This window comes from Panthera tigris, chromosome F3 (assembly GCF_018350195.1).
Source record: "Panthera tigris isolate Pti1 chromosome F3, P.tigris_Pti1_mat1.1, whole genome shotgun sequence".
Classification (NCBI taxonomy): domain Eukaryota; kingdom Metazoa; phylum Chordata; class Mammalia; order Carnivora; family Felidae; genus Panthera; species Panthera tigris.
This window is the reverse complement of record NC_056678.1, coordinates 20,638,261-20,662,497: the sequence shown is the minus strand read 5'-3', so window position 1 is coordinate 20,662,497 and position 24,237 is coordinate 20,638,261. Positions and strand designations below refer to the sequence as shown.

General features: G+C 35.6%; 2 protein-coding genes across 4 annotated transcripts in view; both read right to left on the bottom strand.

The window, feature by feature from the left end:
* The window catches only part of RALGPS2 (Ral GEF with PH domain and SH3 binding motif 2), a 168,782-nt gene that overhangs the window by 129,916 nt on the left and 14,629 nt on the right, over window positions 1–24,237 (bottom strand). For all 3 annotated transcript variants that reach the window (XM_042976682.1, XM_042976680.1, XM_042976681.1), the window contains exon 2: window positions 2,199–2,344. In XM_042976682.1, the coding sequence (XP_042832616.1) occupies window positions 2,199–2,255 (57 nt within the window). In that variant the 5' untranslated portion in view covers window positions 2,256–2,344. The remainder of the gene's footprint in view (window positions 1–2,198; window positions 2,345–24,237) is intronic.
* Window positions 2,851–24,237, bottom strand: part of LOC122235761 (cbp/p300-interacting transactivator 4-like) — a 35,676-nt gene continuing 14,289 nt past the window's right edge. Inside the window, exon 3 of the mRNA XM_042975705.1 lies at window positions 2,851–3,186. Within this exon, the coding sequence (XP_042831639.1) occupies window positions 3,165–3,186 (22 nt within the window). The 3' untranslated portion in view covers window positions 2,851–3,164. The remainder of the gene's footprint in view (window positions 3,187–24,237) is intronic.

Genomic DNA, 24,237 nt, shown 5'->3' with positions numbered 1-24,237 from the left:
ACTAATACAGACAAGGCTGTAACCAAAGTAGGAAAAGAATGGTTTATACAAACATCAGCAAGATGTAGTATTCTTCCATTAGAATGAAATTTCAAGTTGATAATTATCAGGAGTTAAGTCTATTAAAAAGAAAATTTAGAGCCATTATGAGGAAAGTCTTAAATAAAAGGTTTAGGGTCATTTGCATTTAATTAACAGGCAATGGGGAACCATGGACAATCTGGGGATACAAAAAAGCTTAAGAGCTGTATTTTAAGAACATTAAGGTTGAATTATAGTCAAACGGACCCAAAATAGCAGAGAATGGAAGTGCAAGACCGAGCTAAAAGCCTGCTGCAATAATCTAGACAAGAAATAATGACCAAACTCAGATGGTGCTGGTCGAAATAAGGAGAAAAGGGCCGGATCCTAGAGAGGAGGAGTGCGGGACAGGCTCTACAACAGCTGCCAAGTGTCTGCATCTCCTGGCGCTCACATCCTGTGGAGCTCCCTCCACCTGAGTGTGGGCAGCACTGTGACCTGTTTCTAACCAACAGAATGTGGCAGAGAGAATGGGGTATCACTTGCATGGTTACATTACAGAACTGGAACTTCTGTTCTGTTCCCATATTCTCCCTGCTGTGATGAGAAAATGGGTTGTGATACACAAAGGAGAAGTGAGTTAATGACAAATCTAAACATCAAACTTAGATGGCTAGGGAAATAGTGTTGATATAGACAGTGACGGGAAGTTGGTAATGCTATTAACAAAAGTCAGAGAAAGGGGTTGGACTATTTTCTTTACAGGTTGTAGAGCAGAATAGTAACAAGTAACTTGGATTTTGTTCATATTATACATAAAATGTCTGGTTCATCAGAAATGCTTAATGAAAATGCATATGAGGGAAGCAAGAGCTAGAGCTAGAAATACAGAAATCATCAACATAAGAAAAATAATCGAAACCACAGACTTAGAATATTTTCACTGACAGCAAGGCCTAAGTAACTGGCTGGGGCAAAATGGAGTTGAAGTTATTAAGCAACTTTGAGGCCAACGTGTTAAAAGGTCATAAACATTATTCTCATCCTCTGTAACAAGAGAAAAATAAAGGAGAAATAGAGGAGCTGGTTGCTAAGCTATTAAGGAAAGAAGGCAAGTACTCTAGATTTAAAGGTAAAGCAAAAAAGAAAAACTGTGAGGCACAAATAAAATCCCAACACATTAACCAGAGAGATGGGCATCGAGTTCAGTCTTCACTTCCGTCTTTACACTCTAAGCTACACCCCTTCCAACATTTCAGCCTAATGGTTTTTGATCTCCTTTAAGAGACTGGGAATCAAGGGATCTGGACAGTGTCAAAATTATGTGATTCTAAAAAAAAGAATCTTTTATTCTCACTTGTATTATTGTCCTCAAGGTTCATGCAATGTAAAAATACCCTAAAAAGACAGTCTACGTATGTATATATACATTCTATGTATCCTTTAAAACTAAACTCAAGGGGCGCCTTGGTGGCTCAGTCGATTAAGCGTCTGACTTCAGCTCAGGTCATGATCTCGCAGTCTGTGGGTTCAAGCCCTATGTCGGGCTCTGTGCTGACAATTCAGAATCTGGAGCCTGCTTCGGATTCTATGTCTTCCTCTCTCTCTATGCCCTTCCCCTCTCTCTCTGCCCTTCCCCTGCTCATGCGTGGTCTCTCTCTCTCTCTGTCTCTCTCTCAAAAATAAACATCAAAAAAAATTTTTTTAATTAAACCCAAGAAAAAGTTTTAAGTAATCATTTGTCACATACCTTAAGTGAATAAGGATTAACTGTTTCTAAGATGTATAGAACATATGAATGGAACAATTAAAACAGTTTGGGGGGGGGTGCCTCGGTGGTTCAGTTGGTTAAGCGTCTGACACTCGATCTCGGCTCAGGCCATGATCTCAAGGTTTGTAAGTTCAAGCCCACATCAGGCTCTAGGCTATCAGCACAGAGCCTGCTTGAATCCTGTCTCCTTCTCCCTCTGCCCCTCCCCCACTTGTGTGCGCCCTCCCTCTCCCTCCCTCTCTCTCTCAAATAAACATTTAAAAATAAAAAATAAAAGCTTTTTAAAAATTAAAAAATTTGTAGCCCTTTTCTCAAATTCTGAGTTAAATCTATGACCAACCATAATGCTTGAAAAATCAGAATGCCAGGTAAGAAACTCTACAGCTAAACTTCTAAAAATTCTTACCTCAGAAGCAGTAGCAGCAATATTAACATTGCTTGCCTGCCCGTTCATTAGGTCCATGCTTCCCACAACATCAGTCCTTGACACTACGTTAACAGTAACAGAAGACTGATTGCTTCATGTCCAAGGCCACAAATACATTATTATTCCTGTAAAAAATAAACAGAAAATGTTTATTCTATGTCTTACTGGACGTTTAAGAGAGCAAATCCATGCCTATCACCATGCCAAGAAATAAAACACTTCAACTTCAATGAAGTAAAGTTTTTTATTTTTATTTCAGTTAAGTCACTATATCCAGCTTGAGGACGATCCTGGATGCTATTTCCAAATGGTCAGAAACACCACATGGGCAATATTCGATACACGTTACCGTTATGTTCTTCATCCATAAAGTGGAAGTATAATTTTTCACTTAGTGTGAGAAAAATTCAAAAACCTTTTTTAGCTTTAAGTAAATAAAAAGTGTAAAACACCATGTGGCAAAGTAACACGTGGCATAACTCAATACATTTTTTAGAGATCTGAAAGACATCTATAAATCAGCAATACTAAGTAAGTTTGTCATTGCCGATAAACTGGTTTACAAAGATGCAAGTAATTACAAATAAAAGATTATAGAACGTGTCATAAAAATACCACAATATACGTTTGTTTATTTGTATAGGGTTTTAAAGTTTACTGAATATCTTCAATCATTATCACTCTGACCTTCACAACTACCAATAGACTAAATTAAGGATGACATTATTATACTCACACAGCACAAAGAAACAGAGCTTCTGATGATGCAGGCTGGTAAATGAGGAGAGGCAAGAATAAAATTCGAGCCATCTAAAATTCTAGTCAAATATTATTTCCACAACATCACACTTCTTTCCACTTCACTGTAAGCCAGGATATTCACTTGAGCTTCGCATCCCTTTCCACAAGTAACTTGCTGTACAACACTGTGTCGGTAACTTCTGTCTAGGATGGAATTTCTTCCTCTCTATAAAATGACAGAGGCAAATGGACTCTAAGGCCCCTTTCTAACTTTGAATTTCAATGATCCTTTCTCATAAGAGAAATGATAAGTGTCTATAAATTAGGTGTTTTAAATTACACTGGCTTTAAAAACTGAGTCTAAAATAACAATAATAATTCTCTTGATGCTAAGTTTCCTCTCTCCGGATAAGCAATACAGGACAGTGATTTAGAAGCAGACTCTAGAACAAGACTGCCTAAGTATGAACCCAGAAAACTGTTAACTTTTCTGGGCTCAGTTTCCTTATCTATTAAACAAAGGTAACAGTAAGTGCCTATCTCACAGAGTTGTGATGAGGAGAAATGAATATATACAAAGCCCACACAACAGTGCTGACACGTGATAAGTGTGCAATTATGATGATGCAGACTTTGTCTACTTAATCCACACAAAGCTTAAGTTCCACAGTCTTTGAATTAAGACAAAAGCCTTAGAAATACATCTCTGGCAAAATACATGTTGGTGGGCATCTCCAAAATCCCAACTGAAAACACAGTGAATGAAAACACACCTAAAATAGGTCTCCTGAATGTAGCAAAACATTTTGGTTTTCAAATGCTTAAAATGTACTGCTAGTTTGCATCCTTCAGTCATATCTTAAGACTATCTTCATTTCTTCAGATATATACTAAATACCTGCTAAGAGCAAAACGTGGTGCTAGACTTTTTTTAAATGAGAAAGATATTAGAAATAATGGGTTTTTAAAACCATTTAGAACCCACTTAGAAAAGTCAACGTGAAAGTGAAAAGAGCACTGAAATACTTTCATTTCCTCCAATCTACAGCATTTCATTTTATAAGGTTCATTATTCTTATGCCACTATTAAGGATCAACTTTTATTTACACTGCCATATAAAATGAGCTTGATAATGCAAATTCTCTCTGAAGTAACATTCAGTTTGCAATAACATGTTTTCAGATAATTTCATTTCATTCCACAGTCTATGCATGAAGATTAATTTAGATATGAATCCGTAAGTCAAGAGTGCCCCCTAGTGTTAAAGAAAAAGATTTTAATTAAATTGTTACAGGAAATGTATTCAATCTACTCTTCAAATAGGTAATTTTTTTTACTATTATTTACTGAAAATGAAGTAATATAGACCAGAAATAAACATTACACATTTTTAAACTCTAACAGTAAAGAATCAAGTTTTCTCTGCCTGGTTTTAACTTTAAAAAAAGTACAGTAAAGCATACCTTAAAGAAACTATTTGTAAATGTACTACATATCAGTGTTATTTAATGCTGAAGTGAAGTTTAAGATCTCATATGATATCATACAAACATTAAATCCTTAGATACAAACTAAGTTTATGTTCTTAGTATGTATCTCAAAACCTTTCTGTGTTTTGCACACAGGAAAAGTTCAAATTAAACAAGACAAATACATACTTTACTATTTAATTTTCCTAGAGCTACAAATGACACAATCATTCATAATTATTACCAACATCACAACAGCTCTCTTCTTAATTAAATTCATTCTGAAACTTCTAAAGACAGTTAATCTTTAAATTTAAATCTTTGGGTTTAATTCCCAAAACAGGTATATTGCTTCTTTCTAAGCAATTAAAATCCAAAAAGAAGGATATTGCTCTTTCCAAGCAATATAATACCCAAACAGGAAATCTGAAATGTGTAGATTTAGTTCCTTGCTTGAGGTCATGGAACTAAATTATTAAATTGCAGGCATGTTAGATGTGCAGGCACATCTCCTAAACACCCCACCTTCTCAATGGTATTCACACCAAGAAACCAGTACTTTTTAACTAAACGAACAAAGGATTAAAATCAAAGTGTCAACTTCTCACTAATGAATCTCATTTCACAAAGCAGATACATATTCTTTTCTAAAGTAAGTTATGCTATCATCATTAGGAATATTATGCGAAAGACATTTAATACTTCTATAAAACATATCCTCAAAGAGTTAAGCAACTATAAGGGAAATGGTAGTGAAACAATTAATTAGAGCATTTTCTTTGGGAACATTTAGACAATACAGAATTGATATGCTCATATACTCTGGCTTAAAATCTCAGTCCTAGAAATTCATCTCATAGAGAAAAAACTATACAGGTAAAGCTATTCAATAAAGCACAATTTACAATAGTGAGAACCATTTTAATACCTTTGTATACAACCACATTAAGAAATTCCAATGGATAATAAGAAAGATGAAAACAGAAATGAAGGGCTCAACAAGAGAAACTAAACTTTCCTCAGGTGCCTAGATGGCTCAGTCAGGTAAGCGTCCGACTTCAGATCAGGTCATGATCTCACAGTTAGTAGGTTCAAGACCCACACCAGGCTCTGCTCTGACAACATGGAGCCTGCTTGGGATTCTCTCTCTGCCCATTCCCCACCCCCCACTCCTGACTCTCTCTCTCTCAAAATAAACTAAAAAAAAAAAAGAAAAGAAAGAAACTAAACCTTCCTAGTATAATATTCTTAAAACTTTCATGAGAAAAAAAATGGGGTAAAATTAAAACACTGTAATTGCAGTTCAATATTTAACACTTGTTACAGCTTGCTTTCCTTTAACATTTATTTTAAAATGAATATTAAAGACGTGCTTTATATGACACTCATGGAAGGCCTGAAGATTTAAGGAGCCTGTATATCATGGCATGCAGGCAAGCTCACTTTCAGCATTTGTGATAGCTAAACTCCCACTGCCTTCTTTAATTTTTGATCTAAGAAAATGAGAGAGGAGTCTCAATTCCCCAGTACTTTGTTTCAACAATAAAGCCATTATTCTAGCAGAAGTTTACTAAAAACATGGTTGCCTCTTAAAACCATTTCCAGTGTAACACCAAGCAAGATTATCTTCGCTATTTGCCACCCTTGAAAAGTTCAAGCTTTTACAAAAGAAATTAAAAAGAAAAAAGTTCTCGTGTACATCCAGGGCTACAGGAGTCCCCAGTGCCTCCTGGAGAGAGATTTTCCTGTAAATCTGTGCTTCCACTGCTCTTTTGTCAAAATTCTAATGCCATCTTTTCACACTGGTTTATTTATGTATCTCTCCCTAATGAACTTTGAGTTCCTTGATATTAAAGACTCATATTTAAAACAAAACATGACAGAAAAATCATTATTTTCCATCTTTTCATTCAGGCACATGAACACAATACTTGACCCTCAACTACTTACTTTAGTAAGTATCTGTTAAAAGACTGAATCACTGAATAAAGCATTACTCACAGGATAATGTTATATCAATGTCCAATTACAGTATAGGGCGAATGGCAATCAGATAATACATACAATACTACACACATTTAAAAGAATATGATGAGGATTTCAATTTCCAGCAATACATCTGCTAAACAATATAAAAATCTTTGTATGAATGAAATTTAGGAATTATAAGTTGAGTTTTGATTATCAGTTGGATAGAAAAGGCAACCAAGAGATGAGAACTGAGACACACACACTGTTCCCCACCCCACCCAACCACACCTTTACCTAGAATAAAGCCAGCCAGCCAGAATAGTCTACTCCTTCAATGATAAAATGTCTATTTAAAAAAAAAAAAAAAAAAAGGAAGAAAGAAAGAAAGTATACGGGTATAAGAAGATACAGAAACTTGTCTGTCTTGGCCTGAACTTAACACTGAAGCTAGAGAAGAGTGTCCACAAACTTGTCTACAAAATAAAAACCTGTAATCCTAGGCATACTCCAGCAGGTACAGAATTTGAATTTATATACTACCAGCACAGTTCAAGACCCTCAAGATGAGAAATCCACAAAAGTAGGTTCACAAGCCAGTGAGACTCCTGGAACCCCAGGCAAATGGAGGGAACAAAAAGACAATGAATGTGGGATTCCCACAAATAAAACCCCACTGGCAAGCTCAAGATAAAAATTTACCAACTGTATAAGCAAGCAACATGCTACAAGTAAAAGCAAGAAACACAACAGTTATTAGGATTACCTTCTGAGAACTTTAGATGAACACTTATCTGATAAAGGCTATAAAACAGGAAAGATTAAAATCAGCAGCCTTAAAAGAAGAAACTGAAAATGTTATGCAAAAAGCAACACAAACATTTGTTGGAAAACCAAATAAAAATGTTTCTTAAAAAAAGAAAAATATAGTAGCTAGAGAATTAAGCATCAGATTAAACAAAACTGAAGAGAATTTGTGAAGCAGCGGAGAGAAAGGAAATTATACAAAAATTCTGTACAAAAGAATTATATGCAAAATGCACAGAGATCAAGAGAAATGAAAAATAGAATAATAAGATCTAGCACAGTCTATGAGAAGTTCCAGAGGAAGAGAAATAATAAAAGGCAATATTTAAAGAGATAAAGGCTGGGAAGTTCCCAGAATATGGGCAAGATACAAATTTCATGTTCAGGAATCACAAACCTTGAGCAAAGAAAGTAAAGAGTCATATTCTATATACATCATTCTAAACTGGAGAATATTTGTTTTAAAAGCAAGTGGAATAAGTCACTTTACTTACATATGAATAAAATTAAATGGAAAGCTTCTCAACAAAAACAATGCACACAGAAGAAAATAAAATATCTTCCAAGTGCTGAGAGAAAATAACTGTCAACCTAGAATTCCATACCCAGCTAAATTCTTATTCAAGAGAAGGCAAAATATACTTTTATACAAAGAACTTAGCACAAAATTAGTCCATATGGCAAGCAATTAAGGATGTAATACATGAAAAACTAATTTATTTCAAAGCAGAAATAATTATCTTAGTCATGACTGCTAATATGATTAATATTTTTAGATTACTGTCAAAACATTTAAGAGTTCAAAACTAACTTATTTAACTACTTTTAAAAACAATCATCTACTTTTATTTGCAAAAAAAAAGGAAAACTACTTCTCCTTTTATAGAAAATCCTATCGTTTGTTTTATATATTGGAATATACAAAACAGTACAACAATCACAATAAAACCTAATATCCAGGAGTGTTTATTACCTGGAAGGCTTGCTGAGAACTTTTTCATTACAAATTCACTGGATCATCAAAACAATTCTATGAAGTAATAACATTATACCCTATTTTTAGAGGGGAGGGGAGAGGAAAGGAGAGGTAACTTGCCCAAGCTTGCACAGTAGGGGCAGACAGCTGGATGGGAATTAAAAAGGGAGGACAGATGGGAAGGAAAAATCAAAAGACAAAAAAGACAGATGAGTTGATAAATGGATAGATAAAAAACAAACAAACAAACAAACAAACCCAGGACAGAGGCGGAGGGTGCGGAAGAGAGAAAGGAAGGGTCAAGGGGAGAAGGAATTGTAGGGAAACAAAATGAGGGAAGGAAGGAAACAGAAAAGAGAACCTAAAACGTTGTTCCTACTCTAAGTTCATAATATGACTAGAGGGGAAAAGAGCAGGAAATGAAATAAACAGAATGCTACTATCTGTTAAACTTCTATTCAGCTTCAAGAGTCACATGATTTCTACAGGAAGAAATAATGTTTAGGTTTATAAAGACAAGTTGAAGGTTCGGAAGACAGGAAAAGTAAAAACACCATAAACCAGAGTGCAAATTTAAAAGTGACGACCCAAGGGGCGCCTGGGTGGCTCAGCCGGTTAAGCGTCCGACTTCAGCTCAGGTCACGATCTCGCGGTCCGTGAGTTCGAGCCCCGCGTCGGGCTCTGGGCTGATGGCTCACAGCCTGGAGCCTACTTCCGATTCTGTGTCTGCCTCTCTCTCTGCCCCTCCCCCGTTCATGCTCTGTCTCTCTCTGTCTCAAAAATAAATAAACGTTAAAAAAAAAAAAAAAGTTTTAAAAGTGACGACCCAGAGAGGAGGTCCAGTGTGGAGTCCTGGCCTGCTTGCTCAGGAGAATTTTTGTGATGGACTCCAGAAAAGTTCTAAGAAGTCACAGGACCAGACTAGGGAGGGTCTCAGCTGTTGAATGGGGAAATTTAGACTGGAAGGGACAAGCAAGGAATCATGGAAGGTTTCTAAATAGGGAAGAAACCTTAGAAAAGTAAAACCAGTATTTCAGGGTTTACTATGCCAGAGGTGTGCCACAGGGTCTTAGGGAAGTTGAGTAGTAAACAACACTCTTCCATCTTTTGCCACAAACAGCAAAGCATATGAAGTGCTGTACAGACCCCTTCCCACCCAAGCTTTTCCCATCTCTGCTCTCGAGGACCCTCTCCTAGTCTTCAGCTGTGCAAACTCTCCCATAGTCACAACATATCCCCTTCACTTCAATCATCTTTATCCTACCATCACCAGTTCCTAATTCAGAAGCCCTGATGCTATGGAAATGGCAATCTCAGATGGTATTTTAAAAAGTGAACAGAATTCATGTCAATTCATGAACAACACTCCTCCATAACTCCACCACCACTCCTGACCAAGGAGCAGAGAAAGCAGTTCAGTGGTAAAATCATGAGATATAGAATACCAATTCCAGGATTTTAACCAAGTGCATTATGCTAGGTAAGTATCAGTGAACTTTGGTTTCTTCACTTACAAATACGGGATGATAAAATATACCTCAGAGAGATTTTGTAAGAATTACAAAAAAAAATCACTCAGGAAAAATTCCATGCATCTAGAAATGGCATAGCATAATGGGAAGAACACAGATTTTAGAATCAGAAAGCCCTGGATTCAAATCCTGGTCTAGGGCACTACCAGCCAGCTGTAAGGCATTGGGCAAAGAACCTTGCTAATATTTAAGCAGAGGCACCAAGTCCATCCATCAGTGATGTGGCTTAAAAAAAAAAAAAAAAAAAAAAAAGGAGGAGGAGCACACCTCTAAGAGCCCCTCTACTTCTAAATTCCAGAAGCCTGTGAAAATTACAATATAAATCAATGGATTAAAAAGAGTAAACTATTCCTCTAAATAAAGAATTTCAAAAGTATATTTTAAGACATAAGTACACTGGAAAAGAAATTTACTAAATGATTAAAAACACTGTAAACATGTTGACTAATAACAACTGTATCTCTCAGGACAAAAAAAAAGATAAATCTACAAACAGTTTGCAATACTAAGCCACTGAATTTAATGAGGAGGAGTCCCTCAAGAGAGACACCTCTCAGCATGATGGCCAACTAACTTCTACATGTAAACTAAACACAAATGTTATAAATTATTTTATGAATTTATTCAAAAGTATACACCTTGAAATTATTCCATATATCGCTAGTAATGCAGAATAAGTGATAACAAATTCTAAGCTACAATTCATTCTTAATCAAAAGATGGCAAGCATCGTTTAAAACAACAGCAATCACATGGATAAGAACACACCAAACTGTAAGAAAAAAAGACAAGTTTTACATAAACTTCAATCACTGTAAGCCAATCACAATGACAGGTTTAGCAATTTTACACCACCAGGTTGCAAAAGAAAAAAACAGTTGAAAATGTCTAAATTAATCTACACATTTAGAAGTCTCACGTCAAAAGAACTAAATTGTTTTCCAGTAAGACTGCTAGATCACTTACCAAATTATTAAAGTTAAACACCTTTATATTTTTTCCAGGCATATATTTTACATACATACTCAAGATGTGTGACGATTATTTTCAAAACAAAGTAAACTAAGATCTTAAAAGGAAAAGGATAAAGATAGCAGAAAACTGTTTCACCTTTCTCAATGCCACCTTATTACCCTACCTCAAGAAGAGTGCGTATATTAAGGACAATGAAAAGAAACCAGCCCATTAAAAAAATGTTTTTAATGTTTATATTTAAAGAGAGAGAGAGAGAGCATGCACGTGTGCACAAGCAGGGGAGGGGCAGAGAGTGAGGGAGAGAGAGGGATCCCAAGCAGGCTCTGCTCTGTCAGCACAAAGCCTGACATGGGGTTTGAACCCATGAACTGTGAGATCGTGTCCTGAGCTGAAATTGGGCACTCAACTTGCCTCTGAGCCACCCACGCGCCCTAAGAAACTGGCCCATTTGATATATTTGTACTTCACCATTTATAAAATAGTAGCCTTTATTTCCCAAAGTGTAAAGAAAGACTTAAAAATAATGAAGCAACTTTAAAAAATTCACTAGGATTAAAATGATTCTACCTTAAGTCAATAGAGATTCTATACATAATAAGCCTTTCAGATGTAATTTTGTTGCATTTGTACTGAAGTGTAGAAGTAATGGAATGATCGATTAACTGACCCATATCTTACACAGAGAGTTTATATTTCCATTTACCTAACTGGCCCCAAACTAAATACTTGATGAGAGATTTTCAAATAAATGAGCATTAAAGGGGAAAATCTTAAGTAAATCTCTATCTCCAGTAAAGACTCCCTGATGATAATTTGCCAATTTGCCAAGTGATTCTAACACGTAAGAGCTCTGAGATCTTCCACGCAACCTGGCCCAAAATATAAATATAGGTTAACTAGAATTCAGATAACAGGAAGTTTCAAGCAAAAAGATAAACTGTGCTCCACATGTTTGTTTTGTATGTTTTTGGTTGTGGTGGGTGTGTATACATTTTAGCTAGAAGCTCTATTCAGAAAGTCAGCCCATAAAAGTCCATTTAACTCATAAAACGATGTATCTGGAATAAAACAAAAATCCCAACATACTGTACAGATTAACAAAACATGAAAACAATCCAGCTCAATCAGAAATAGCTTTATGTAACTGGCAGATGTGTGCCACTGCAGGCTCAGAAATGGTCAGAGAAAAGAACTCAGAACTCAGCCTGGTAGTATCAAAATGTGGAACAGACAGAACGGTAGGTCAAGGACTCCATGGTTGAAGTGAAAATTTCACATGCGCTAACAGTACAGCAGTGCTTCCCTCAAGCTGCAAGAAAAAAGAAAGAGCCTAGAAAGAAGAGCAATTAAATAGCCTGGACACTCAAGAGGTTCTTGTACCTGAAATGCTAGACTAAGTCAAACATCACAGAATAATCCATAGGCAAAGGATTATACCCCATGCAACACTGTAGCCACTAAAATATCACAGAAGAAAACTCAGTGATGTATAGGAAAATATTCACAGCATACTGCTAAGTGAATAAAGCAATTTACCAAACAGTATTTAAGGTATAATCCTTTTGTTTATCATGATCACTATTATGCTGTAGATCAGAGATTATACCAATATGCACTACAATGTAGCTATCTCCATGTTTCCAAGTCAATTTCTTCCTAACTTTGGCTTGCTTACATGTATATTTCAAAATTTCTGCAAAGACATTATTTTAATTAGAAAAAAGTAACAAAACAGTGTTTTCCCACAGATTGCTTATTAGTTGCAAGAGGAAAATAAGTAACTACACTGTGTGAAGAAACAGGACGACACCCTGAGTGTGTGGATCAAAGTTGCCATTGCCAACCAGGAATGGAAAGACATCATGTGGTTCTGCCATGATACTCTGGGAAGGACACATCACTTATAAGTAGTTGAGCTGAGGATGCATAACCTGAATCTAATCTCAAGGAAATGGATAAAAATAAACTGAGGAACATTCTATGAATTCATTCTTTTAAAAATCTCACAGCACAAATAAAGGCTGAGGAACCAGTACAAATTTAAACTCAAGAGACAACTAAAGAGGCTGTACTGGAGGGCAGTAAATGATATTATTGGAACAATTCACAAAATTGAAATACTGACTATAGATTAAAGTACTGTATCAGTTTCCTGAATTTGATAACTGTGATGTGGTTACATAAAATAATAATTTTGTTAAGAAATACAATTGAAATATTAAGAGGTAAAGGGGCATGCAAACTATTTTCAAATATTTCAGAAAGACAGCATGTATATGTATGTGAGAAAGAGAAATAAATGATAAAGCAAATGGGGCAAAATGTTTTAAAAAACACTGGTGCCTTTTTGACTTCTATACACCTATAACTTTTCTGACAGTTTGAAATTATTTCAAAACATAAAGTGCAAGGGGGAATCCTGTTCATTCTCCTGAATTATACAGAAGCGCCTCAACTTAAAAACCTTTAATTTGCAAAATTTCATAGAAACTAAGCTACATATCCAATAAAAAGTACAACTCTTCCCACCAACAGATGGTGTTAGTGGTCAATTTTGACTTCAGAGCCAAAATGGTCTCATGAACAGTCTCTTAGAATTAAGCTATATATGTTCACAAATATTTTTCTCATGCTAATACAAAGAATACACATGAATATTATTTAAGAGGTGGAAGATCTTTGGAGATCTCAACTTAGGGTACACTTCAAATCCCTTATTTTAATATTTGTCCCCCTTATCCCAGGGCAAGCCCTACCAAGCCGCCCCCACTCTTCATGAAAAACCATGGCTGTAGTAATTTACTAAAAAGTGATAGAAACTGTTGTATTCTTCACATGTTCAAGAATGAAAGAAGGGGAAGAAAACTGGAAGTAAAGAAAAAGAAAAGGAAGGGGGGGGGAGTAAGTTTACTTACTCACTGTTTTATCCCAATCCCCTGATTTTACAGAAGACAACAATCCCACGGGAGGTTATGTGATCCGGCCAGGCTCACTTAATCAGTTAATTGCAGAGGTAGGTCTTAAATGCAAGTCTTCTGTTTGCTAATCCTCAGTGCTTTCTACAATGCCAAATTACCCACTCCCTAACCAACCCTAAATTGTGGAAACATGGAGGTGGCAGAGGATGAAATATCTAGTTTCTCTCCACCTTCATTTCTAATAGAAGTTCATCAGGTGAATAAGGTAAACAAAAGAAATACCATGTATAAAGGCTAGGATGGTGAAATCCTTTGACACTGGCATTCAGGGAATTGCCAATCGTTAAGTACAGTATAATTAAAAAGGGCAAAATGTAAAAAAGAGAGAAGAAGCTTTAAGAACGGAGTCTGGTGAAGTAGGTAAAAAAGGCAATGTTTGTTACAGTAAAAAGAAAAGCCTGGACTTCATCCTATGGGCAACAAAAAGAGTCCTTATAAATGGACTACTAAATTATATGATCTTAGAAGTTTCATTCAGAAGGAGAGATAGTATTATACACACAGAGAGACTGTATTATTTGTTCCTATTGAATTCTGAAGTCTCAATAAATAAATACCAATGTGGTAACCTCAAGTACAATAGATCCTCAATGTTATAAGGAATTTTGTCCCAGAACATCTTGAAAATCCCCAAATTTGAAAATACTACTACGGCATATAACACATTAAAGTGTAACTAATTTTTTTTTTTTTTTTTACTCTTACAGGCCGTTTAATGATTCTAAAAATACTGAAAGAATTTATACTTATTACATTACCATACAATTGCAAAGTAGACTCATTTATACCATTGATTTAAGCCACCAGAGAATTTTACATTTTACTCATTAATTTATCCAAAATTCCTCTTCCCATACTTATTGCTTTTTGCTTCTCTTTGGTCACCAGCACCAGGAGTTATTTTATTTCCCTATAGATATAGTTATATTATTTCCCTATAAAGCCCCCCAACCTCTTCCTCCAGTTGGGCTTGCAGTTTTGAAGGCCTTAGCCTGCTGCAACCTTCTCTTCCCAGCAAAGCAATAAAGTTATCATTCCTCTTTATCCCAAACTCTGTCTTTGTGTTATATTTTGGCTCTGGCGCAGAGAGTTCAGTTTTCGACAACAGCGTGATGGACTAGTATCACATCTGTGCTCAGCAAAATTACAAATTATCGTATGTCATACACTCATCAGTCATTCCCAGAATAGTGAAAAACACAAGTGTTAATTTGTCAAAGACAGGTATCTATTCTATTTGCAACTTACTAGCCAAAAAAGCATCATGTACTCTTATAGTAAAAATTCCACTGGACGTTTAGATGTAGCAATGCCTATAACAACATAAATATTTGCATGACAACTTGTATCTCACACACACAGCTTAAGATAATTTCAGCAGGATTTGAATAAATCTTGTTTTAGTAAATTTACAATATAGTTTTCCATCAGGACATTTTATTCAGAACCGAAAGAAGTGGGTCTCTGAAGAATAGTTTACTCCTGCAATATGTTGCTGGGGCCACACACTGATTAGAAGAAGAGAATTTCCTGTATAATTATTGAGGTGCTGTAGAGATTGGAACACTGCTCTTCATTTAACAGCCCAAGGTAAACATTATTATACTCAACTTAGAAAACTGAGGTTCAGGGAGGTTAAGAAGAGGTATCTTTTTTTTTTTTCCACTCCTCTAAATATAATATTTAGAAATTAAGAAACTCAAGCCTTACAAGTCATTCTGATTCTTGACTTTGGGTCAAAGATTTTGCTTATTGCTTTTCATCAGCTTTCAGCATTTGAGGCTGCAGACTCGCCCTTACTTCTTTATAAGCTCAAATTTAGTGCTTCCAAGATGGCCAATGGAAAGGCATTCACTTGCCCTTAAATGCTAGATTTCACCTAGTAAAATGCTAGATTTCAACTTAGTAAAAAACAATAGCTAACTGAATTAAATGCCCACTATACCAATTTACGAGCAAGTACTTCACATATATTATCTCATGCAATCTTCATAACAATGCTGTTAAGTCAGATGCCATTATTCAAGAAGAGGTATATCTCTTAAGAGCAAAGAAATCTTCGGGCACCTTGGTGGCTCAGTTGGTTAGGCATCTGACTCTTGATCTCGGCTCAGGTCATGATCTTGTGATTTGTGAAATTGAGCCCTGTGGCAGGCTCTGCATGGACCCTGCTTGGCATTCTCTTTCTCCCTCTTGCTCAAAATAAATAAATACTAAAAAAAGAAAAAAGAAAAAAAAGAAAGAGAGCAAAGAAATCTTTCCTAGAAGTCTTCCTCCTTCATTCTCCTCTCCCTCCACCCCACCCCCATCCTTGCAAGTCTCAGTGGTTACAAATCCTTCATACTTATTTATGTCTGACAAAGAGGAAATGTCAGGGAAGTCTTCACTAAGAATCTGCTATTTGAGATGAGTCTTAACGAGTAGAAACCGGGCAGATGGAGGGGTAGTATGGACATTCCTGGCAAGAGAAAATAATACTTGCAAAGACAGAATGGAAGAAACTGGCATGGCAGAAGAATATTGGTAAATTCTTTGTAGAAAAAAAAAGTTGTGTGTGTGTGTGTGTGTGTGTGTGTGTGTGAGAGAGAGAGAGAGAGAGAGAGAGAGAGAGAGAGAGACAGACAGACAGAAAGAGCGACAGACAGAAAGAGAGAGAGGAAGAGGGATAGAGAGGGAGGCAGGCAACATGGATAATATGCTGCAAAGACAGACTGGAAGCAGATCATGAAGCATGTACAACAGCATGGGAAGAAACATGCACTTTATTCTCTAAATCAAAAGTTGTTAACTAAGAGACCATGAATTAAATCCTAGGGCCATGAACTGCACAACTTCCCAGAAGTATGAAAATTGTGTAATGAGCACTCACAAAAAATTAATTTTCCTGGATCCACAGCTATCCAATGATTTTCAAAGGGACTCAGGAATAAAAAGTGGTTAAGAATCACTATTCTGGGTGACTGGGAGTTACTGTATAATTACAGGCAGAGATGTATGCCATAACACTTTTATTTTAGAAAAGGAACTGGCAACATGTGTGGAGGCTGGCAGATTAGAAAGAGAACCTTAAAAGCAGAAACAGCGATTATTGCCCTACTTCAGCCAGGAGATTAGAAGTATATTTTTAAAAAACTAATTCCATAGAATTTTCAAAAGTAAACTTGCTGAATTTGTTGACCATCTGCAAATGGGTTGTGAGTGAGAAAGGAAGTAAGCATGCCTTATCATTCTACTCCTCCCTGATAGTTGAGGTCATTCACTTATTTCATACCATCATCTGCAAAAGCCATTAAGTTCAACAGAGCAGGTGCAAGTGAAAGGGTACCACTTTCCTCCATTTGCAACTACCACTAGGAAACTAACCAGATGATGCCAAATGTCCCAAAGAGGAAATACTGATGGTGTAGAACAAGGGTTTGCAAACTACGGCCACAAGCTGAATCCAGCCCTGTTTTTGTAAATTAAAATTGTTTTATTGGAACACAACTACACTCATTCATTTATGTATTGTTTATGGTTCCTTTCACCCCACAAAGGCAGGCCTGAATAGATGCAACGGTGACTGTATGGCCTGCAAAAAAAAGTCTGAAGTATTTACGATCTGGGCCTTTACAAAAAGTCTATTGATCCCTCATCTAGAACAAAACCAAGGGCAGATTCTACTTCAGAAAGCACTCCTCAGATGAGGGTATGCAGGGAAAGGCTGTACACAAACCAAATTCAGCCAGGTAACATTAATCTTCCAGGGCAGCTGCAGATATATCTATAGTAGCAGCAAGTTACTCCTCATCAAATCGAATAAATAAGATCTAAGAAAGAATCTATTGGAAAACTAACACTCCACACAAGCAACATATTAAGAGCCAATGTTCTCAACCCAATCCAAATCCTCGTCCTGAGGCCTCATTCTTCCACTCAAACATTGCCTTCTCCCTCCCTCAGGTTCTCTTTTAAGATGTAAAAAGAAGAAAATACTAAGATTCAAGTATCATGGAAAACTGCTGAAGTATCTGATCTGGACAAGGGTCTTGGTCTATTTGTGTAATTTGGGCAAACACGTGTCTAGATAGGCATTTTAATCTTTAAAAAAATTTTTTTAACATTTATTCATTTTTGAGAGACAGAGAGAAACAGAGCATGAGCGGGGAAGGGGCAGAGAGAGGGAAACACAGAATCCAAAGCAGGCTCCAGGCTCTGAGCTGTCAGCACAGAGCCCGACACGGGGCTCGAACTCATGAACCATGAGATCATGACCTGAGCTGAAGTCAGCTGCGTAACCAACTGAGCCACCCAGGCGCCCCTTATTTCTTGATTATTTCTAAGAAAAAGGTTATAACTGACTTCTGCTTTGTGTGTATTTAAATAATTACGTGAAAGGCACAGCAAGGATCCATGTTAAAAAAACAGTTTTTGGTAAATCTCTCATCAATTCATATCTGTATTAGAATCTTCATTGCATCACTTTTTCAAAACAGCTTTATTTATACAGAGGTGGCATGCAATAAATTGCACATGTTCAATGTATACAGTAAACACCCATGAAAAAATCTCTACAGTCAAGATAGCGAACATAGCCACTTGCTCCCAAGTGCCTGGTTTCTCTCATTCAGCAAAGTTACTTTGAGATTCATCTGTGTTGTTGTGTGTATCAACAGTACATGCCTTTTTATTGCTAAGTAGTATGGACATACCATCATTTGTTTACCCATTCATCTACTGATGAGCATCTAGATTTCAGTGGTTATTACAAATAAAGCTGCTGTGAAGGTTAGTATGGAAGTATTTTCTCTTCAGTAAATATCTAGGTAGAATAGCCAGTAGGTCTATATCTAACATTTTAATAAATAATCAAACTATTTCCTAAAGTGGTTGTACTATTTACAAACTCAACAGCGAAGTACAGAGGTCTAGTTCTTGTATACCCTTGCCAACACTTGGTAAGCCTTTTTGGTAATTCTAATAAGTATGAATCAGTAGCTCACCTATGATTCTGATTGGCATTTCTCTAATGACCAATATTACATTTAATATAAGTAATATAAATATAAATATTTTGAGAGTTCTTTACATATCCTAGATATAAATCCTTACACAACTGATTTGCAAATATTTTCTCCCACCCTACAGCTTGTCTTTTCATTCTCTTAATACTTTTTGAAGAGCACACATTTTTAATTTGACAAAGTTCACTTATCAGTGTTGTTTTATGAATCACGCTTTTGGTGTTACATTTAAAAATATTTGCCTTGGGGGCATCTGGGCGGCTCAGTCGGTTAAGCTTCCAACTTCAGCTCACATCATGATCTCATGGCTCAGAAGTTCAGGTCCCGCACTGGGCTCTCTGCTGTCAGCACGGAGCCCACTTCGGAACCTTTGTCCCCCCTCTCTCTTCTGCTCCCCCACTGGTTCTCTCTCAAAAATAAAAATATTTGCCTAACTCAAGATCACAAAGATTTTCTCCTGTTTTTGTCTAAAAGTTCTATAATTTTAAGTTTTTATACTTAGGTCTATGATTCATTTTGAGTTAACTTTTGCAGGCAAGATACAGAGTGAAGTTCATGTGCTTGTATATATTGATACCCAATTGTGCCAGCATGATTTGTCGAACAGGCTATCCTTTCTTCATTCAATTGCCTTTGTACTTTATTAAAATTCAGTTGTCTATAATATGCATTGGCTTATTTCTGGACTTTTCTATCCCACTGATCTATTTCTCTGTATATACACCAATACCATACTGTTTTGATTGCTTTAATTGTACAGTGATTGTGATATCAGGTAGTACTGACTCTCTAACTTTGTTCTTCTTTTTAAAAACTTTTTTCTGCTATTTTAGATTGTTTTCAGTTTTACATGAAGTTTAGAATCAATGTGTTGATTTCTATAAATGTGTGTGTGTGTGTGTGTGTGTGTGTGTGTGTGTGTGTGTGTGTGTGTATAAAAGCCTGCTAAAATTTGGGGAATGGGATTGCACTAAATCAACAGGTCTATTTGATGAGAGTTGTCATCTTAGTAACAATCAGTCTTCCAAACCCATGAACAAGGAACACCACCCTAGTTATCTAAGTATTCTTTAATTCTGTTCAGCAATACTGTGTAGTTTTCAGTATTTCATACATGTTGCTATGGCTGATGGTATTGATTTTATTAAATTTCAATTTCTGTTTGTTGCTAGTTTATGAAGTGTAACTGATATTCATATATCTATCCTTTATCCTGCAACTTCATTAAACTCACTGATTAGTTTTAGTAGTTTTATAGGTTCCAACAGATTTTCTACAGTTCTGCCATCAGCAAAAAAAAAAAAAAAAAAAAAAAAAAAAAGATACTTTTACTTCCTCCCTTCCATTCTAGATGCCTTTTGTTTTTTGCTTGACTACACTGCCTAGAACCTCCAGTATACTATGGAACAGAAGTAGTCAGAGTAGACAATCTTGACTTGTTCTAGGTCTCAAGGAGAAAGCATTTGATCTTCCACCATTAAAATTACATTATCTGTAGTTTTTTCAGAGAGTTTGCTCAGAGTTACTATCTGGAATGGAAGATTTAATAAGATTATCAAATGCTTTTTTCTTTCTGCATTTACTGAGATAATCCTATGGCTTTTCTTTTTCAGTTGGTTAACAGGGACTTATCCTGATTGCTTTTTAAATGCTAAAGCTACCCTGAATTCCTGGAATAAACCCCCACTTGGTCATGATGTTTTGTTTTGTTTTATAAATGGTTACATTTAATTTGCTCTAATTAGTTTAGAATTTTTGCATGTATGCTCATGTGGGATATTTCTGTATAGTCTTCTTTTCTCCTAATGTCTTTGTCTAGTTTGAAATATAAGGGTAATACTAGCCTCACAAAGTAAGTTAGGAAGTATTCCTTTCTCTGCAACTTTCTGAAAGTCTTTGTTTAGAACTGGTATAATCTATTCCTTAAATATTTAGAATTCATTAAATTCTAAATTTAGAATTCAGAAGCCATCTGGGCCTAGAGGTTTTTTGGTGGGAGTATTTTAATAGTATCCATGTCTTTAATAGACACAAGTCTATTCAAGTTGTCTATTCCTTCTTGAGTGTAGTAGTGTGTATCTTTTGGAGAATTTGTCCATTTCATTTGTGGGGTAAAATTTATAAGCATAATGCTGCTTATAATACTCCGTTATTATCCTTTTATTGTGTGTAGAATCTGTAGTGATGTCACCTCTGTCATTCCTGATACCAACCAGTCCGGTTAGAGCTTTATTTACTGTACAGAACTTCCCAAAGAAACAGTTTGTGGTTATCACTGATTTTGTCTTTGTTTTCCTGTTTTTTATACATTCTCCCATATTGACCTTTACCATTTTCTTTCAATTATTCTGGTTTAATTTACTTTTTTCCTAATTTCTTAATGTGGAAGTGAGAACCATTAATTTGAGATATTTTTCCTTTTCTAATATAGGCATTCAGCGCTATAAATTCCCTCCTCAGTACTGCTTTACTGGTAGCTCACAAATTCTGGTATGTTTTATTTTCATTTAGTACAAAATACTTTATAATTTCCTTTTGATCTATTCTTTAAGCCATAGGTTATTCAGCATTGTATTATTTAGTTTCCAAGTATTAGTAAATTTTGCAGTTTTCTGCTAACAATTTCTAATTTAATTCCACTGTGATCATAGAACACAGGTTCTCAATCCTTTTAAATTATTGAGACTTGTTTTATGGCTCAAAATATGGTCCATCATGGAAAATGTACTTAAGAAGAATTGAGAATACTCTGCTGTTGTTAGGTAAAATATTCTATAAGTGTTAATTAGGTCAAATTGGTTGACACTATTATTCAAGCCTTCTATATCTTTGTGATTTTCAATACTCAGAGAAGGGTACTGAACTCTCCAACTAAAACAGACAATTTGACTATTCCTCTTTAGAGTTCCATCAAGAGAAATTTTGAAATTCTATTAGAGGCAAAAAAAATGTTTAGAAGTGTTATGTCCCCTTAATTAACCAATTTCTTTATCATTATGTAATGCTATCTTTTATCCTTGGAAATATTCTTTGCTCTGAATGAAGTCTACTTTGTCTAGTATTAATATAGCCATTCTATCTTTCGACTGTTATAAGTATGGTATTATGTTTTTCCATTCTTTTAATCTATTTGTACCTTTATATTTAAAGTATGCTTCTTATAGACAAGAATATATAGTTAAGTCTTGCTTTTTTATCTGCCTATCTCTGCCTTTTAACTGGTGTTTTTAGACCACTTACATTTGATGTGATTACTGACATGGTTAGGTGTAAGTCTATTTTCTTGCTATTTGTTTCTATGTGTTCCATGGACCTTTTTGCTCTTTTTATTACTTTTTTAAAAATTAAATAACTGTATTTTCTGATACCATTTTATCTCCTTTGTTAGATTACCTGTAACTTTTTTGAAAACAGGATTGCTTTAGGATTTATAGTGTACATCCTTTAATTTACCATAATCTACCTTCAAGTGCAGTACAAAAATCTTACAACAGTCTACTACCTAATACCATATCTTGCTTACCTAAGTCTCTGTACCTGAAAAAATGGGAAAGAAGCAAGCATTAGAAATAAAAGAAATAGTGGCAAGAAATTGAGACCTCCTTGATTTCATTTAAAAAGGTAAATAAGAGGGCGCCTGGGTGGCTCAGTCAGTTAAGCATCCGACGTCAGCTCAGGTCATGATCTCGTGGTCTGCGGGTTTGAGCCCCGTGTTGGACTCCGTGCTGACAGCTTGGAGCCTGGAGCCTGCTTCGGATTCTGTGTCCCCCTCTCTCTCTGCCCCTCCCCACTCATGCTCTGTCTCTGTCTCTCAAAAATAAGTAAGTGTTAAAAAAAAAAAAAATTAAAAAGGTAAGTAAGAAACAAGAAGGAAAGAGAGGTTTAAAAATTAAAACTCTACATACATCTCTGATGGTTACTAAAACTGTTGAAGGATTTTTAAAAATAAATAAATAATCTTTAAATTTGTGTGTTTCTTTCCCAATGTAAATTTTTTTATGTTAAGTAGGCTTTAAAACTTAAAGGCTCATCTGCTTTGTGGCCTTCATAGGGTTTCTGGCTATGAATCGTTTGAATGCTGATTAGGTTTCATATCATGACATGACTTTCCCCTCATGTCTTTGCATACAGTAGACTGAGGGGAAAGTTATGGCTCAAACTGCACAATAAAATTACAACCCTACCTTTACCCTCCCACTGTGCATTCTGGATGTTCACTGAAGTGGGAACTGTGTCTAAACGTATTCTCAGCTTCATTTTAATGGCATTTTAAAAAACACACAACTGAAAACAACAACAACAACACACAACTGGATGACATGTTAGTTTTGCACTGCTTGTCACTTTTCTCTTGCCACCTTCCAGGACTCCTTTTTTGGCTCTAATAAGGATACCTATCTGCAACAGAATCCAGGATTCTGTAGTTCTCTAGTGTCACCTCCTTGTATTATTTTTAACACAATATGAGATAACATGTTAGGAAGTATTATATTAAAATACATTTAATGTGTCCATAATTAAAGTATGTATTATGTATTCATGCTGGTGTTCTTTATTGTTTTTTGTTTTCTTACTTCTAGTGAAGATTTCCAAGTAAAATGTTTTGGAGCATACAAATTTTTTTTTTAAATAAAACCATATTCCCATAAAAAAAATTAAAACTCTACAACTTTACTATCTGTGTTCCAATCCTAGCTCTGCCACTTATACATAACCTTAGGCAAGATGGTTAGCCTTTGTTTCTACCTCTTTAAAATGGAGGAAAATAACAGTACCTACACTTCACCACGTTATCACAATGATCCAGTGAGTTAATACAGGTAAAATGTTTAGAACAGCACCAAGCCTCTTTTAAATCCTTGATAAATAAATACCAGGCCCTATTATTCAAACTACGTAAGACAGTATTTTTTTTTTATGCTCTATACACTACCCAAAATAACATTTCATACCCAGCTCACACACTAGGTTGCCCTACTCTAAGTGAAGGTGCAAGCAAATTAACTCCTTAGGCTCTTTTAACTATAAGAAATTAATTCATGTTATCTCAATTAGCATTATATATATGTCACATATCATATATATATGTGTATGTATATATGATGTCATACATATATGATGCTATTTACTAAACATTTGTTACATGCTTAGCATTGTTCTAAAAGCTTTGTGTCACCTCAGTTAATCTTAATATCAGCCCTACAAAGACAGATACTATTTATGATGCTCATTTTACGGATGAGGACTGAGACAGAGAAGATGAACAACTTGCCCAAGGTCACAAATCAGTAAAGGAGAGAGCCAAAAATCTACCACCAAAAGTCTGACACCAAAACCTGTACTCTTTTTCCTGGGAAAAAAAAAAAAACAAAAAACAAAACTGGATGTAGTCTCAAGAAAGGCAGGAACCACAGAAATACTAGAATAATCGAAGAAGAATATCCACAGAGCCAGAAACCAGAATCTTCAATCTCTTGCTCTATGCCCGTCTCTCTCTCAGATCTCATGGTTTCTCGCTTGGAATTCTGTGTTTCTCCCAACATAGATGACCTATTCTTTTCTCATCCC